Source organism: Strix uralensis, chromosome Z, assembly GCF_047716275.1.
Source record: "Strix uralensis isolate ZFMK-TIS-50842 chromosome Z, bStrUra1, whole genome shotgun sequence".
In the NCBI taxonomy this organism is placed as follows: domain Eukaryota; kingdom Metazoa; phylum Chordata; class Aves; order Strigiformes; family Strigidae; genus Strix; species Strix uralensis.
The window spans coordinates 91,777,102-91,791,326 of NC_134012.1; the positions used below are offsets into that span (position 1 = coordinate 91,777,102).

At 55.8% G+C, this 14,225-nt stretch overlaps 1 protein-coding gene across 9 annotated transcripts in view; it reads right to left on the reverse strand.

Annotated features, from left to right (window-relative positions):
* Positions 1 to 7,818: 7,818 nt before the first annotated feature.
* The window catches only part of CNTFR (ciliary neurotrophic factor receptor), a 209,832-nt gene continuing 203,425 nt past the window's right edge, over positions 7,819 to 14,225 (reverse strand). For 8 of the 9 annotated variants that reach the window (XM_074856845.1, XM_074856843.1, XM_074856847.1 and 5 more), the window contains 3 exons: positions 11,946 to 12,126; positions 9,945 to 10,089; positions 7,819 to 9,043 (listed from right to left, as the gene is read on the reverse strand). In XM_074856845.1, coding sequence (XP_074712946.1) covers position 9,043; positions 9,945 to 10,089; positions 11,946 to 12,126 — 327 coding nt within the window. In that variant the 3' untranslated portion in view covers positions 7,819 to 9,042. Of the gene's footprint in view, positions 9,089 to 9,944; positions 10,090 to 11,945; positions 12,127 to 14,225 lie in introns of all 9 variants that reach the window. The other variant, XM_074856844.1, reaches the window with a different exon arrangement.

A 14,225-nucleotide genomic window follows, 5' to 3' on the forward strand; every position in this document is an offset into this window, starting at 1 on the left:
CTCTGTGCTGGGCATTTATCCACCTTCAAGCTCAGCCGCCTGCTTTGTGTTATTTTTTTTTTTTTTAAAGATGATTGTAATTCACTCAGAGAAAGGCTCCCAACCCCCTGCTTGGCTCCTGCGGCAAGGATTCAGATCAGTGCTACATGAAAGGGATCAGGCAGGCTATGGTCTGAAATCCCTGTTGCTCTTGCAAAGTTCCCTGCCAGCCCTGTGTACAATGCTCCCCACGTCCCAGCCCCAGCAGGACCTGGGGTGGTACTTGCAGGATTGTGGGCTGCGTCTGATCCTGGGTGTCTTTCCCAGTACAGGTCTCAATTGTTTCTCAGTGTTGGAGGAAAGGCAGGAGCCCCCACAGTTGGGGATGGGATCAGCACTCTGTCCTGAGGCACTTGGCACAGTTTCTTTCATGCCACCTGGCTGAGATGACAGGAAGAAGAGGGACTAGATGATGTCTCCAGATCCTGCCTGTTTCCTTCATCATAGTGGCTAGGAGGTCCTTGGTAGGACTTAAACCAGGGGTGAATGTGAGTCACACAGTTATGGATCTGGGTACCCAAACACTTGTGGTACCCAGGGTATGCCAGCTGTCACCCACTGTCCCCCAGAATGCCATGAATCTTCTCTGGGCATCCTGTGGCACATCTACTTGCATGGTGTAGGTCTTTCTGTGCCCCTAGGCTCGCCATGGTAGGCTGCACGCAGGCAGCCCTGCCAAGAGCACCCCCAAGGCAATGCAGCAGGCTCTGGAGCGGACAAAGGGGACTGTTCCCACCACGGGGATGGACCCAAAGCAGCACACAGCTTGAGGCCAGCCCCAGCTCCCCCCCACCAGATCCCCTATGCATCTGTAGTCCCTTCCCCTCTCCGGCAGCCCTGTGCACCTGCACTCCAAGGCAGAGTGGGATTTATCCTGCCCCAGACGCTCGGTGCAAGGGGTCAGCCCTCATAAACTTCACCGGCACCGGAGCCCAGGCCAGCTGCCTCGCTTGCGCCCGCGGGGACGGCCTCCGCATCCCGGGCACATTTTGCTATCGGTCCCTGGGGCCATTCTCTGGGCCAGCACCCATCCTGGTGGGTCCAGGGCATGGTGTGGTGGCAGCATGGTGGGGATGGGGCTGAGCGCTCCCAGCCCCTGGCTCCCCTCCCCACACCAAGCACTTTGGGTAACCCCTGGTCCGTGGGAGGCGGTGTGACGTCATTCTGGTCCTCCAGCAAACCCCTCCAGCTGTCTGGAGCCAGCACAGATTGTGGGACGTGTCTGGTGACTGACGGGGCCTCAAATCCATGTTTATGTGAGATGATATCGAGAGTTTTAATTTTTTTATGAGCGAGGGGTTGTGGGGAGGAGGAGACTCCCAGGGCGGCTCGGAGAGGAGGCGGCAGTGTGTGCATGTGCGTGTATGAGACACATTTTGTCCCGCTGACCCCCAGCTGCAGGAGTCCTGCACAGATAAAAACGGCACCCCGTCACCTCTGAGCGGCAGGGAGCAGCTGGGGAGGAGGTTGGACAATGCCTGCTAGCAGCCTGCCTGGAGGAGGGACGCAGCAACGAGGCTCGGAGTTGGCTCTCTTGACAAAACCTTCTGCTCAGCCCCTCCTGCACATCACCAGAGTCCCCTCCAGTCCCTGTCTGCAGGATTGCTCCAGGCTCAGCCCCTTCCTCAGTAGTTGAGTCTCCAGAAAGCTCTGTTGAGCTGGTCTCCTCTTTCCTCAAAGGAAAGTCCACTCAATGGAGTGCCTGAGCATGACTTCTCCAACATCTAGGGCCTGGTGAGATGCTGTGGCCGTTTTCAAACACCACCAATCCTCCTGGAGAAGCTGTTCTCCTCCCCTCCAGCCTCATGGACAGCATTTAGTGCATGTTGGTGGTTTCCACAGAGGTACCCTCTCTGCAGATTGCTCTGACCTGGTTTAATCCCTGCAAACCTTAGGTCCTAGTCCTTCATAAAACCTCACCATGCCATTGAGAAGCAGGTCAGAGTCAGCGATGCTTTTCATCTGGCCAGAAAATTGCCTGGTCCAGTGCCAGGCAAGAGCAAGGTGAGCAAGAAAGTGAACTAAGGTGAAGCTCAGATGCCTGCTCCCAAGTGCCCTGTGCTGTGTGGGATCCTGCTTGGAAAGGACCTGGAGCAACTGCTTGGCCAGTGGCTGAGCCTGTCCCCAGGGCTACCTTGACACCAGGTGACTTTCAGAGGTGAAGGAGATACCCATGGGGAGCTGGGAGCCATGTGTCATCAATGTCCCGTGGCCAAGGCTGCGAGGTGGCCACCAAGGTCACACACTGCCATCCTTGACTGTGGGATGGAGACCTCCAGGTGATGCCTGGCTCTTTCAGCAGGAAGATCCCGTCCCTGCTTCCCGCAGACAGTGGGGATGGAGCAAACTCTCCCCGAACTGACTGGAGTGTCTGCATGCAATGACTTTCACCCGGAAAGGAGGAGGGGGGCCGAGGCCTCTTTGTAACCCAATCTCGTCTGCATGGGCCCCTTTGTTGTTATTACATTTATTTATTGATCCCCCTTGGGAAAACCTTAGCGGTGCTGGACTTGCTGGGGCTTTATTAATGGGGGGTGGGGGGGGGAGGGAAGGGGAGGAGGGCCGAACAGAACGCTCGGACCATCTGTTCCCACCAAAGGGATGGAGCAACAATAGCCATGTTTATAAAACTCCTCTGCAACTCATTGTGTTTGCGAAAGGAGAGCTTCCACATCAAAGGCTGTTTCCGCTCCTGCTGCTCAGGGGCCCCTCCATCTTCTAACATCCTGCAAAGATCGCCCCGTCTTGGTCCCCTCCTCCCCCCACAGCCCTGGATGCATGGTGAGGCAGTAGTGGCATCACCCACAGAGAGACCAGCATGGCTGGGGGCAACTCAGCTGAAGGAAGCATGCATCAGCCTGCTCATGTCTGATGGTTCAGGGGGACTTTCCAAGGCTGGGATTTCTCCTGGAAGCAATAAAACTCTACCATAAGGCACTGGGTGGAGTTTGCCAGACACTGGTGATGGGAACACCAACACGCCCAGTGCTGGAGACCTGTCCCCATGCTGGTTTCATTCAGTCTACTGGAACAGCAGTGTATGTGAAGCCACTTTGGTTTTGCTCAAATTTCAGATGTGGAAGAAAAACAAAAAACAAGGAAGAAAGTGGGGTCTGGCCACGTCAAAGCTGGCTGATGGGGTCTTTCATAATGAAACAACTGTGTTTGGCTTTGCTCTAGGCTTGTATTAGATTATCTGTTACAATCAGACATGAAATAAAGACCGTTAAATAGGAATGAAATATTTTGACTGAACCAGCATGTTGTTTTTTCTTCCCAAACTGATCTTTATGGACAAGATGAGGGTTTAGTTCTGGCTCAGATCAAAGCTGAACGCCTTCTTGGGGACTTGGAGTTGTCAGCCATCTCCTGGCCACAACCCAGCCCTGCGACTGGGGGATGAACTGCTCTGGGGTGAGTCTGCAGGCTGGAGGTTTGGGACATGTCCAGGCTGCCACACATTCCCAGCGTGACCCTGAATAATGGCATGTCACCTTCTGGGACTGCAGCTCCTTCCCTGTTTTGCTGGTGCTTTATGGCAGCAATTGTCTCCATGGGGAGACAGGTCAGTGACTCTGCTGGGGTTTGTGCCCCCCAGGTGTGAGGAACAGGGAAACCTCCCTTAGGGATGTGGGATTGTCCCAGCCCAGCCTTGGACACAACTAAGACCTCTGGAAGATGCTGCCAGCCTGCAGGAGGGCAATTTGTCACCCATGGGAATTTCTCCTCTCTGCGCTATCTGGTTGCGCAAGGACCTGATTTCCAGCCTGCAGGACAGGCACCCTGATAGAGGGCTGGTGGATGAGCAGGGACAGGCTGTCTCACACCTTTGAACCACCCCTTCCACCCTGGAAGGGGGAAACCTTCCGACTATATGATGCCTCCTTGGGAAGCAGTCCAAGTCCCTGTTGGCTGTGTCCCCTTGGCCTGTCCTCCTCCAGACTGCTGGAGGAGACCTGAGTACGGTTTCTAATCACTCCTGGCAGGGTGTAGGAAGCACGCTGCTCTCTCCCAGCACTTAGCAGCTTCCCTGGGAACCGTGCAGGAAAGAAGAAGAGGAGCCCAGACTTCTGGGAGACATTTTCATTTCATGCCTAAGCCACTACTCTGGTGCTCAGCCACACGGCTCCATTAAGTCCCCTTCTGGCTGTCTTCTTTACATCAATCATCCTGTCTCTGTGAGCAGCCCAGACACCGGATCCGGGTTATAAATAAGACAATCAATCAGTGATGCTATTAGATAAACACAGTGGCAGAAGCCAAATTAATGCTTGGCTTTTTCTTGAAAGGGAGGAAAAAAAGAGTCAATTGCTTATTAGGGGACCCTGTTGTGGTCTGGTATCTGTGCTGCAGCTGAGCTGGGTGGGCTGCGCTCAGCTGCCATGTCTGCGTGCAGGGAGGTTTGGGATGCTGTGAGCAGATGGTCAGTGTGGGTCACCCTGGCCAGAGCAGGCAGGGGCAGGGGCAGACTGGAGGTGGGCAGGGAGGTCACAGCACTGGAGAGGGAATGGGGAGCTGGGAAAGCGATGGCAGGTGCTGACCAGTCAGCCATAGTGCTACTGGAGGGTGAGGAGGTGTCAGAGCTGGTCTGGTGGGGGAGGGAAGGCATGAGGCTGCAGGCGGAGGTGCCTGGGCATCAGGGACACAGTGCCAGAGCACAGGCTGAGCCATTCAGGATGAACATGAGGAATAGGAAAGTCACAGCTTTGAGGCTCTTTAAACAACAGACGTCCTCTTCTGGAGAGGCATCAAGTCCTGATCTGGAGCCAACAAGGAAAGAGATGGTCCGAGGCTGTCCTTTGCAGTCTGCTGTGGCCATCCATCACCCTTGCTGCTACAAGCCTCTGCCCTACAACATTGTGGGAATGCCTCAAGCTGTTGTTACCCCCAGGGACCTCAACTCCAGCTTTGTCTGATTCTCTATGTGGTGGCGGCTGAATCACGCAAAACTCCTGGTCTCATTCCTGCACCACTGGTAGTAGGCAGGAGCCTTTCCTCATGGTGGGACCTTCATGTCTGAACCATCCATCCTGCCACTGGGGAAGAAAGTTCTGGGAGAAGGTTATAACCTGCTAAGGGCATCCAGTGCTACATTTCTGAACAGGAGACAGGTGTTTTCTGAACCACTACCATGTGGTTTGGGGTAGGCTCTTGTATTTTGCTGGACTTGGCACCATTACAGGTTGAAGACTGCAGGAGTCAGGGCTCCTCCAAGTCAAGCTGACTCTATTTACATCCTCACCCCTTGCAGATGCCACTCTTCATGCTCTCACCCTGGGGAGCACCTTTCCACCAGCTTCTGCTGCTCTTGCCTCCACCTCCCACCTCTCCTTGTTGTTGGGATGGAGGAGGACATTTGCCACTTGGGGACCAGGTCCACCCTGGTGCAAATAAGCAGCAGCTCTCCTCTGCCAGCTGGCTCGATGGTTCCCATCTAGCATTTCCACCCGGCTCGGCAGGATGCTCTTGTGTTTGGGTCTGGCTGTGCAGCTATCAGTGTGCTTTCTCAGCAGCCGAGCCTGTCTTCACACCCCTATGTCTCCTTGCTCTCACCTGGGACTGTTTAATGCTCTGCCACGGCTGAAACACACAGCACCATGCCTATTGAGCCTCCTTTCCCACCAAAGCATGGTGCCCCATGAAAGCCCAATGCCTCACCCCTGTCAGCCTAATTTGTGATAAATAAGCTGCTGGTTATCACCTGGGAGCTTCAGGCTCCTGGGAGGCTGGTGTGGGAGCAGGGAGCTTCTCCGACTATTGGGTCGGAGAGTGCTCTGCTGGCACCCGCCTCAGGGAAGGGTGCAGGAGGTGCAGTGATTCAGAGCTGCTCCACTGTTGAGCCCATCGCTCAAGCAAAGGGGCTTACTGCTTTCTACGAGGCCTCACGGCCAGGAAATAACTCCTGCTTTCCAGCCGCACTTCTGATCCCTCCTTGCAGAGCCTGGGGAGCTCAGTGCAAGGCTGCTCTCACATCAGCAACAGCCGAAAACAACACCTAAGGTGGGATTTACTGCCACATATGTGCTGGGAAGATGCAGGGACCCGCTGCGCCCTGCTGATGTATTGGATTTCAGGTTATGTGATGCACAGGTCTCTCTGAGCACTGTAATTCCCTCTTTCTTCCTGTATGGATTTATACTGCTAAGTGGATGGATTTTCTGCTTGGCAGAGATGCTCCCCTGGGACCTTCCCCAGTTTGAAACATCTCTGCACATCTGTGCATAATATTTCTGGGGCACTACATGAGTGGGCTTTTATGACACCCCTAGCGTTATGGACTGCCTCTTAATCTGGCCAGGCACTGTGGAGGGGCTGACAAACAGCATCCCGGAGTCATCGGCAGGCTGCATGCCAACTCCAGGTGCTGGAGGGTGCCCGGGGCTGTGTGTGAAAGCCACTGCTATCCGATGGCTCCTCATACAGCTGCCCTGGGCAGTGGAAACACTGCTCCCCGGGTTCCTGAAACAGCTTGAGAGGGACAGGCTTCTTCTGCTTAATAACCTGAGACAGCATGCCTCTGGATGAGCCATGGAGATCCTGGGTGGACATGAAGGCAATCCGTCTGTCTGGGATGCTTCCCCCAGGCAAGGGCTGGGCCTGACATTTTTATCTCTGCTAAGAGCTGTCCCTTCCCCCTGACCCAAAGAGCCATCTGCTATGGTAGATTACCCTGGCTTTTAGCACTGTGAATCCATAATTAGTGCATAATTAATTACCAGATGTTTTTAACACTAATGAAACATTAATAAATGACTGAGGCATGTTGTCTGGTAATGGAACATTAACCAGTGAACCAAGCCAGTGCTGCTGCCAGCAATGCTGAGCTGAAGGCAGGGCTGCATGGGACTGAGCTCTCCTCTAATAAAGCCCTAGTATGGTTAAAATCACAGCAAGTGCTTGGTGGGAGTTAGTGACTGGCTTGGTGCTGCCTTCAGGCTTTGTAGAACCAGGGCTGTGACTCCTTCACCTCTCTCCGTCCGTCCGTCCGTCCGTCCGTCCGTCCCTCCCTCCCTCCCTCCCTCCCTCCCCCATCTCCCAACTGGAGAGATGCTGTTGGGGTACTGGGCAGGCAATTTGCTAAAAAAATTGAACTTTTTCCCCCTGGGATGAACTGCAGCTCAATGACATCTCTGCCCCAGTTGGTGCTCACAAGCAAGGTACATGGGGAAGGCCAGATCCCGACACAGTGTGCTTTGCTGTACCCATTGCCCCTGTGCCAGGTCCCTGTGAGCCCTGCCCTGATGGAAGTTTAATTCAGAGCATCTGGGCCAGTGACATTTTCCTAACATGAAATTATTAATCAGACAAGGAAAGTGCATTAATTGGGACTACGTGCCACCTCCAGCCTCTGGGCTGCAGTGGGGTGCAGGCAGGTCTCCATCCTCCTGCCTGCTGAGAGGTGTTAGGGTACAGTCAGAACCTGGGGACACATGGGATCCCCAAGGGCCTGCGAATGGGGACACGAGGCACCTTCCCATCACAGCATGGGTGCCACACAGGGTGGTGACAACCATCCCCTTTACATCACCAGCGGTTTCCAGGGGCGGGCATCCCCCTTGCACCTTCTCAGGATGTCCTGAAGGCCAGTTTTTGGGTCCTCCCAAGCCCCTGGGGAGATGATGTTATGGGTTCAAGCCCCAGGGCAGGCTCCAGGATGTCTGTGTCCCCCTCACTGCCATTCCCATGTCCTCCCCATCACAGCCAGCACCACATGTGGGAGCAGGCAGCAGAACCCACCCACTCCAGCCAGAGGGGAAATAATACCCAGAGCTGCAGCCATCATGAAATGATTGTTTAATGAAGACCGTCTCTCCTGGTGCGTGTGTGTGTGTGTGCGCGTGTGTGCATTGTCTCGGTGTGAGCTTTTTTTTTATCCCCTCTATTATTTTTTTTTTTTTGATTTTTTTTTTTATATATATACATCTATAAAAAATTCAAATACAGCATGTCAACAGTGGGAATACTAGGACGTACGGTATTAAATACTGCGCTTGGGTCCAGGCAGGGGCAAGAGGAGGTGTCTTTACAAAACAGGGCTTGGGGCAGGAAGGGGAGGAGAGCAGAGCAGGCACAGGGACAGCCAGGGACAGCAGGGGACAGCAGGGGACAGGTCTGCAGGGCTCCAGCTCTAAAGGCAACAGCAGAGCTATTCTGCTTTTGTTGGAGAATGAGACAAAGACGTCAACGGGGGCGATTCCCTGTATCCAACGTGGTTAAAAGTTTAGGGGTGATGTGGGGATGGGGTTAGGGGTGGCGAAGACTCCTGCAGGGTGCTGCGGGGGGAGGGGGAGCCGAAGGAACAGCTCTCCCAGGTGCTTAGCAAGGGGCAGGGGGATTTTATCGGTATTTCATTTCCTTTTTTTTTTTTCCATTAAAACCCTGCCAGCTCCTTGCTCTCCACCACACTTGTGAAAGCCACCAGTTCTTCTCTCCATCATCCCCTCAGACGGGGCCAAGAACCCCCCACCCGTGCACCCCTCCAGCTTCGCCACATGGTCAAGAGCTTGGGGGAGCGAGTCTGGTCCTTGGGGAACCCCCTTCTGCCATAAGGGGGTACACAGCTGGGAGCATCATTCCCCTCACCACCCCCCCCATTTTCATATCCCCTTTTCTCAGTGCACCGTCACGCTCCCTGTCACTCGAGTGGGCAGCGGGGCAGCGGGCACGTCTTTGGCGTGGGGGGGGTTAGCTGTATGAGCGGGGTCCTCAGCTGTGGCATGGTGCCCGGGCTCGCTTCGCCTTGCTGGGGAAAGGGGGACAGGGATGGGGGGGACAAGTGCGTCTCCTCGCTCCGGGCTGGGAGAGGATTTTGTGGCTCCCCAGGGGACGGCAGCGGCTCTGTCCTCCTCCGAAGCGATGGCGAGAAGCGTGATACGTCCTCAACGTGTGCAAAATCGAAGAGATAAGAGACTCAACCCGGTAAGGGGGCAGCGGGGTGGTGGCGGCGGCGGTGGGCGGTGAGAAGGCGTCTGCGCTGGGCTGTGATGGATGGACAGATGGGGATCTGCGAGCAGGGAGGAGAGGGGTCACCAGTCCTGCTCAGCCATGCCTGGCCACCAAGGGGACACATTGAGCAAAATTTGGCCTTTTTCCACAGGGAAATTCACCCCTTCCCAGAACCCAGGTGCCCAAACCCATCACCTCCACCTCCTCCTCCCAGGACTGGACCCTGCCCATCCACCCCTGGCTCCCATTGCCACCACTAATGTCACATGTGGACATGACACAGCTGGAGGGGAGCAAAGGACCCTGCACCCATGGGAGCTGCCTTGTGATAGCTCTTCCTTGGTCACTGAAGGACAGGTGACACATCCTTTATCCCCCGAAGTGACACACCTGGCTGCTGCCAAGATCAATCCCCTAGTCTTCATGCAGTGTGGGTACAGTGAAATGGTGTGGGGGGGACCCATGAGACAGCAGCCCTGGTCTGGAGTGGAATGGGGCATCTGGGGCTCTCCAGGCTGCCACCTTTATTCTAAGCCAAACCAAGGACTTTTTTGAGATGCATCTTTGAATTTTCTGATCTTGGACAATTCTTCTTCTATCACTACACAAAGGCCTTAGATTTCCTCATGGTTTCTTTGCCTTTTAAAAAACCAGCAGTGGGGAGAGGGGAGGGCTGCTGAGAACAAGGCATCAAAGACTGACCCCTTTGCAGGTTTTGCAGAAAATGTTTAAAAAGCCATTTTTGAGATCTCCACCAATCTGGAAAAGCAGCCAGATTTGGTTCATTTACAAAAAACTGCAAGAAAAGCCCAAATGGCTCATTCTTAATGCCCTCTACCCACAGCCTGGTTGGAGCATCCCCTTCGCAACCATGCTGGAGCCTCTGGGGTCCCCATATCCCTGCCCTCTCCCAGCACCCACATCCCATCTCTTATGCCCCCAGTTTGAGAGATACTCACTAAATAAAGAGGACGCCATAGGCAGCCAAGACCAGTCCAGCTGTCCAACACACTGCCACGGCCCCGCTGCCCACCACGGCCCCCTTGTCACAGATCTTGGTGGTGGGGGGCGGCATGAAAGAGGAGGTGCTAGCGCTTGTTGTCTCTGCAGGGAGGGAGAGTGGATGGCAAGGGGAGCTGGGGTGCCCTGGGACGCATCCTGTAGGGCCAGCCCCACTTCCCAAGTGGTGGAGACATGGCACATACTGTCCCCAAATTGTTCATCTCACTGCCATGCCACATTAGGGCTGAGTTGAGGGTCTGGGATGATGAGCCATGGGGTTGTGTGGTCCATGAGACTTTCCCTGCTCTGACACTGGGACCTACTGCTCGGAGATCCTTGCACCACCAGGCAGAGCTGGGCATCCCTCCCGGTCCCAATCCTGCCCAGCTGGGCTGCTCTGTGCATCAGGTCTGTGGGAATTTTGGCTAAGAAGTCATGACGACATGGCCACAAGTGCTCAGCAGAGAGCATCCCCTGCTCACCAGGGAACATCCCAGACATGGCTGCGGCTGCTGGGCTGACTCACAGGGCTTGTCCTCCTCTGTACAGGACCAGATGGGTTGTCTGCCCTGTGGAGGGCTGCAGGTTTGCAGCAAGGTCTTGGATGGGCAGTCAGGCTAAGGCAGTTTTGGTCACATCCAGAGGGTCCCAGAGTAACCCCAGCCAGACAATCTGGAGAGAGGGATGCTGGGGATGCTGGGGGCCAGAGCGGCTCTGTCTTGGCATCTTTCAGACTCCACTGAGGTGTCACGGTGAGGCTCAGCCCGGAGCCAGAGTGTCCCGCATCAGTCCTGCATGGCTGCAGCCTGATGAATGCACAGGGACATGTGTGCAAGGGACACATGTGTGATGGAGATGCATGTGCCTGCACAGGGAGCAGTCAGGTGCCATTGGTAGTGGTATTTGCATTTAGTACGATGCAGCTCGGTATAGAAGCAAACCCAAAATCCTGACACCAGGACTGCTGCAGGTGTGCCTGCACTCCTTGGGGGAGTTCATCCCCCTGGGGATGAGGGGCTGCAATTCCCTACTGCTGCCTGAACTCTAGAACACCCAGAATAGGTGCTCTACTGGGTGCTGTTTCTGCAAGGTGGGCAGTGTCTCTGTGTAGGGGCACCTCCACCTGCTGGCAGCGGGGCTTGCATCTACCGCATCTCCATGCAGGGACCATCACCAGGACCTACAGAGCTTCATCATGACTCTGGCAGAGCACAGCTTGCACCCATGTGCTGGGGTCTGCACACATAGCTGGGCTTGGAGGGTGGGGGCACTGAGCACCACCCCTCCCCACATGCACATCTGGCCAGCTCACATGCACGGCCCCAACTAGAAGCCTGGTCACTGCCTGCCCGCCTGCCTGCTTGCCTGACTGCTTGCCTGCACACCAGTGCTTCCCCCCCGCCCCGCTGCTGATGCCAGTCAGGGGAACCGGCGCAGGGTCTGCTCCAGCCCTTCTGGGAAACACAGGGCTGACAACGCCCATTTGGACACAGTCCCAGCTCTTTCCTAGAAACAGAGGCTTGTTAACTTTGTGGCTTTTATTTCGAATTGGCATCACTCCGAGCCATTGTGTGGGGTCGGAGGTGTGGAGGGGGTAGGACTGGAGAGGGAGGGCTGGAGGGGGGCAGAGCTCCAGGGAAGAAAAATGATAATAATAATCGTCATCATCATCATCATCATCCCTGAGCTTTGTTGTCATACCCTAAGAATCCTGGCAAGAAGGATGCTGGAGGCAGGCAAGCTGAGTCAGCATCCTTGGGCCACAGTTGCACCTGCTGCCAAGGGCCATGGGTGGGGGCAAAGTGGAGGGTGAAGGGCTGCAGCCCCCCTTCAGAGTGGGGGGATCTGCTCGGCTGGGCTTGAAACTTGTATGGAGCTAGACAGAGGGAACCCTCAGCCAGAACTCCTGGGTTCCCCCCCTGCTGTGGGCACAGCCTGTTTGTACTGGGGGCTCTCACCTGTGACCTGGGCCTCCGTGGTGAGATGCTTGGGCTCCTCCGTCCAGGGGGTGGCATGGACGGCCACGCTCCAGTCACTCCACGTTCCAATGTCATTGTCTTTGGCCGCCACCTGGATGATGTACTCCTTGCCAGCATAGGCGTCGGTGATGGTGTGTGATGTCCCGTCTGACAGCTCGACCTGAGGGCAGCAGCGGGGAGGGGAGGGTGGTCAGAGAAAGCCCCGGCACTGGGAGGTGTAAGATGGTCAGCGTGTTTAGCTCAGCTAGAGGATGATAACGAGACTTTTTCAGGACTTTGGGAAGTGCTACGGGGTTTTGGGCAGAGGCATGAGCCCAGGACAGGATGCAGGGGGAGGATGTTCCAGCTGCAGCTAAGCCAAAGATCTGGTGAGACCCAATTCTGCTCCCAAACTGATGGTGCTGGAGTGAAGCAGCTTCCTCTAGAGGTCACCAGAAACTAGCAGATGTGCGGGCAGGCTCTGCTCAGACACGTTAGGGCAGCTGGCTGGGAGCTGGACATCCAGGGCAGCAGCTGGGGTGTGCGCACACTTTCTGGGCATCACTGCCAGTGCTGGGAGGAGACTTCCCCTACCAGCACACCTCTGTCCACCCTGATCCTCTGCTTGCCGGTGTCCCACTGGCTTGGCTTGCATCCCTCTGGCTGGGCCCTTGAACAAGGATCAAGCTGTGTCCAGCTGTCTTTCCTAGAAAAATTCCCTCTGTCCTTTTGTCACTGATGTCTGGGCCACAGGAGGTCCTGCCATCCTCCTGGGGATGTGACTGCTGGTGCAATGGTTTAACCCCAGACTGTGTCCACAGCTTCCAGGGATCTCTGATCCACTTGAAGCTTAGCTCAAGCACAGGGGCATGGAGGTGCTAAGCAGAAACACACCCCCATTGCACAGCCACCAGTGAGCAAACACACATGGGTGATAGAAGAGGAGGGCTCAGCACCCCGCTGACCTTCCAGGGATGGAGCCAGGCTTGGCCTCAGGGTCCTGAGGGCATGGAGGGGACTAGGGCAGGAGCATTGCACCCTCCACCCAGTCTCGAAGGCTGAGGACCAACATGCTGCTAGCTTCATTCCCCCCCTGCACTGCCTGTGCATGGCACAGGGGGGATGTGGGGCATCCCTTGTCCTTCCCCTGTGCCCTGGCTGACACAAACCACCTTCTCTCCAGACACATGTTGATAATAAAGATGCTGGGGGGATGAGGGATGGTGTGGGCCTGACACAGCCCATCTGTGAGCACTGGTGCTCAGCCAGGGGCTCATGCTCAAGCAGAGCAAGTGGCATTTCACAGGTGGGGGGAACTTCATGGCACAACCCACATGGAGCCCTCCATGCCTCCCCAGCCACCCTGGAGAAGGTCAGGCAAAGGATTCTACTGCCCTGGGGAGCACCAAAACGGGAGTTTTATTAAGAACTCAGTTCAATGAAAGGAGCAAGATGAAGCCGAAAACTTCTGCCTGGTCCTTGATCACATGCCAAAGCCCAACGAGAGAGAAGCTACACTGTTGGGGTGCCCGGGGGTAGCTGGGCCAATGCACCTGCAGGGCGAGAATGCCCTGGCACTGTGGCTTTACGCACGCAGGATGGTGCGCACACCAGGGATGCATGCGATGGCCCAGCCAGTGGCCGGCATGGTTAATTTCACCCCGTTGCCTGCAAGGGTACCTGAAAAGCAGGAACCCACCTTGAGAAAGACCCAGCCTTTTCCCAGTCTCCTCAGTACAGCATGTGTAACACCCCAGCACAAATTGAATTCCTTTGGCATGCAAACTGCAACCCCCTCCCCAGCTTTTACAGCCTCGCTGGGGCATCCCTACCAGGGAGGCGGGCACTTTTGCTTTCTTGCTCCAGGTGAGAGCCTTTCCTTCCCTACTCCCTCCCAGGGCTGCATCCAGCCTGCTGCCTGGCACAGAGGAGCCCTTGGGCTCTGCGCTCCCAGCTGCTCGTGCTGCCCAGCCTGAGCCCACAGGAGCCCCACATCTGGAGCACATCTGGAGACCCGGCCGGTCCCCCCACCAGCCGTCAGGGAGCAAAGGGCCTCCTGCTGCCCGCAAGGTGTGAAGCTGCTACCAAACCTCAGCAGGGGAGCAGCGCAGAGAAAGGTGTGCGTCCATCTCATCACTGCAGATTTTGGGGCTGTATGGGGAGAGGCCGACTCCTGTCTCTCCTCACACCATGCAAATGGGATACCAGGGGTTTCACTGCAGGGCTTGTGCCAAGCTGAGATGTGCCTAAACCTTAAGCCACCATTAGCCAAAGCACTGC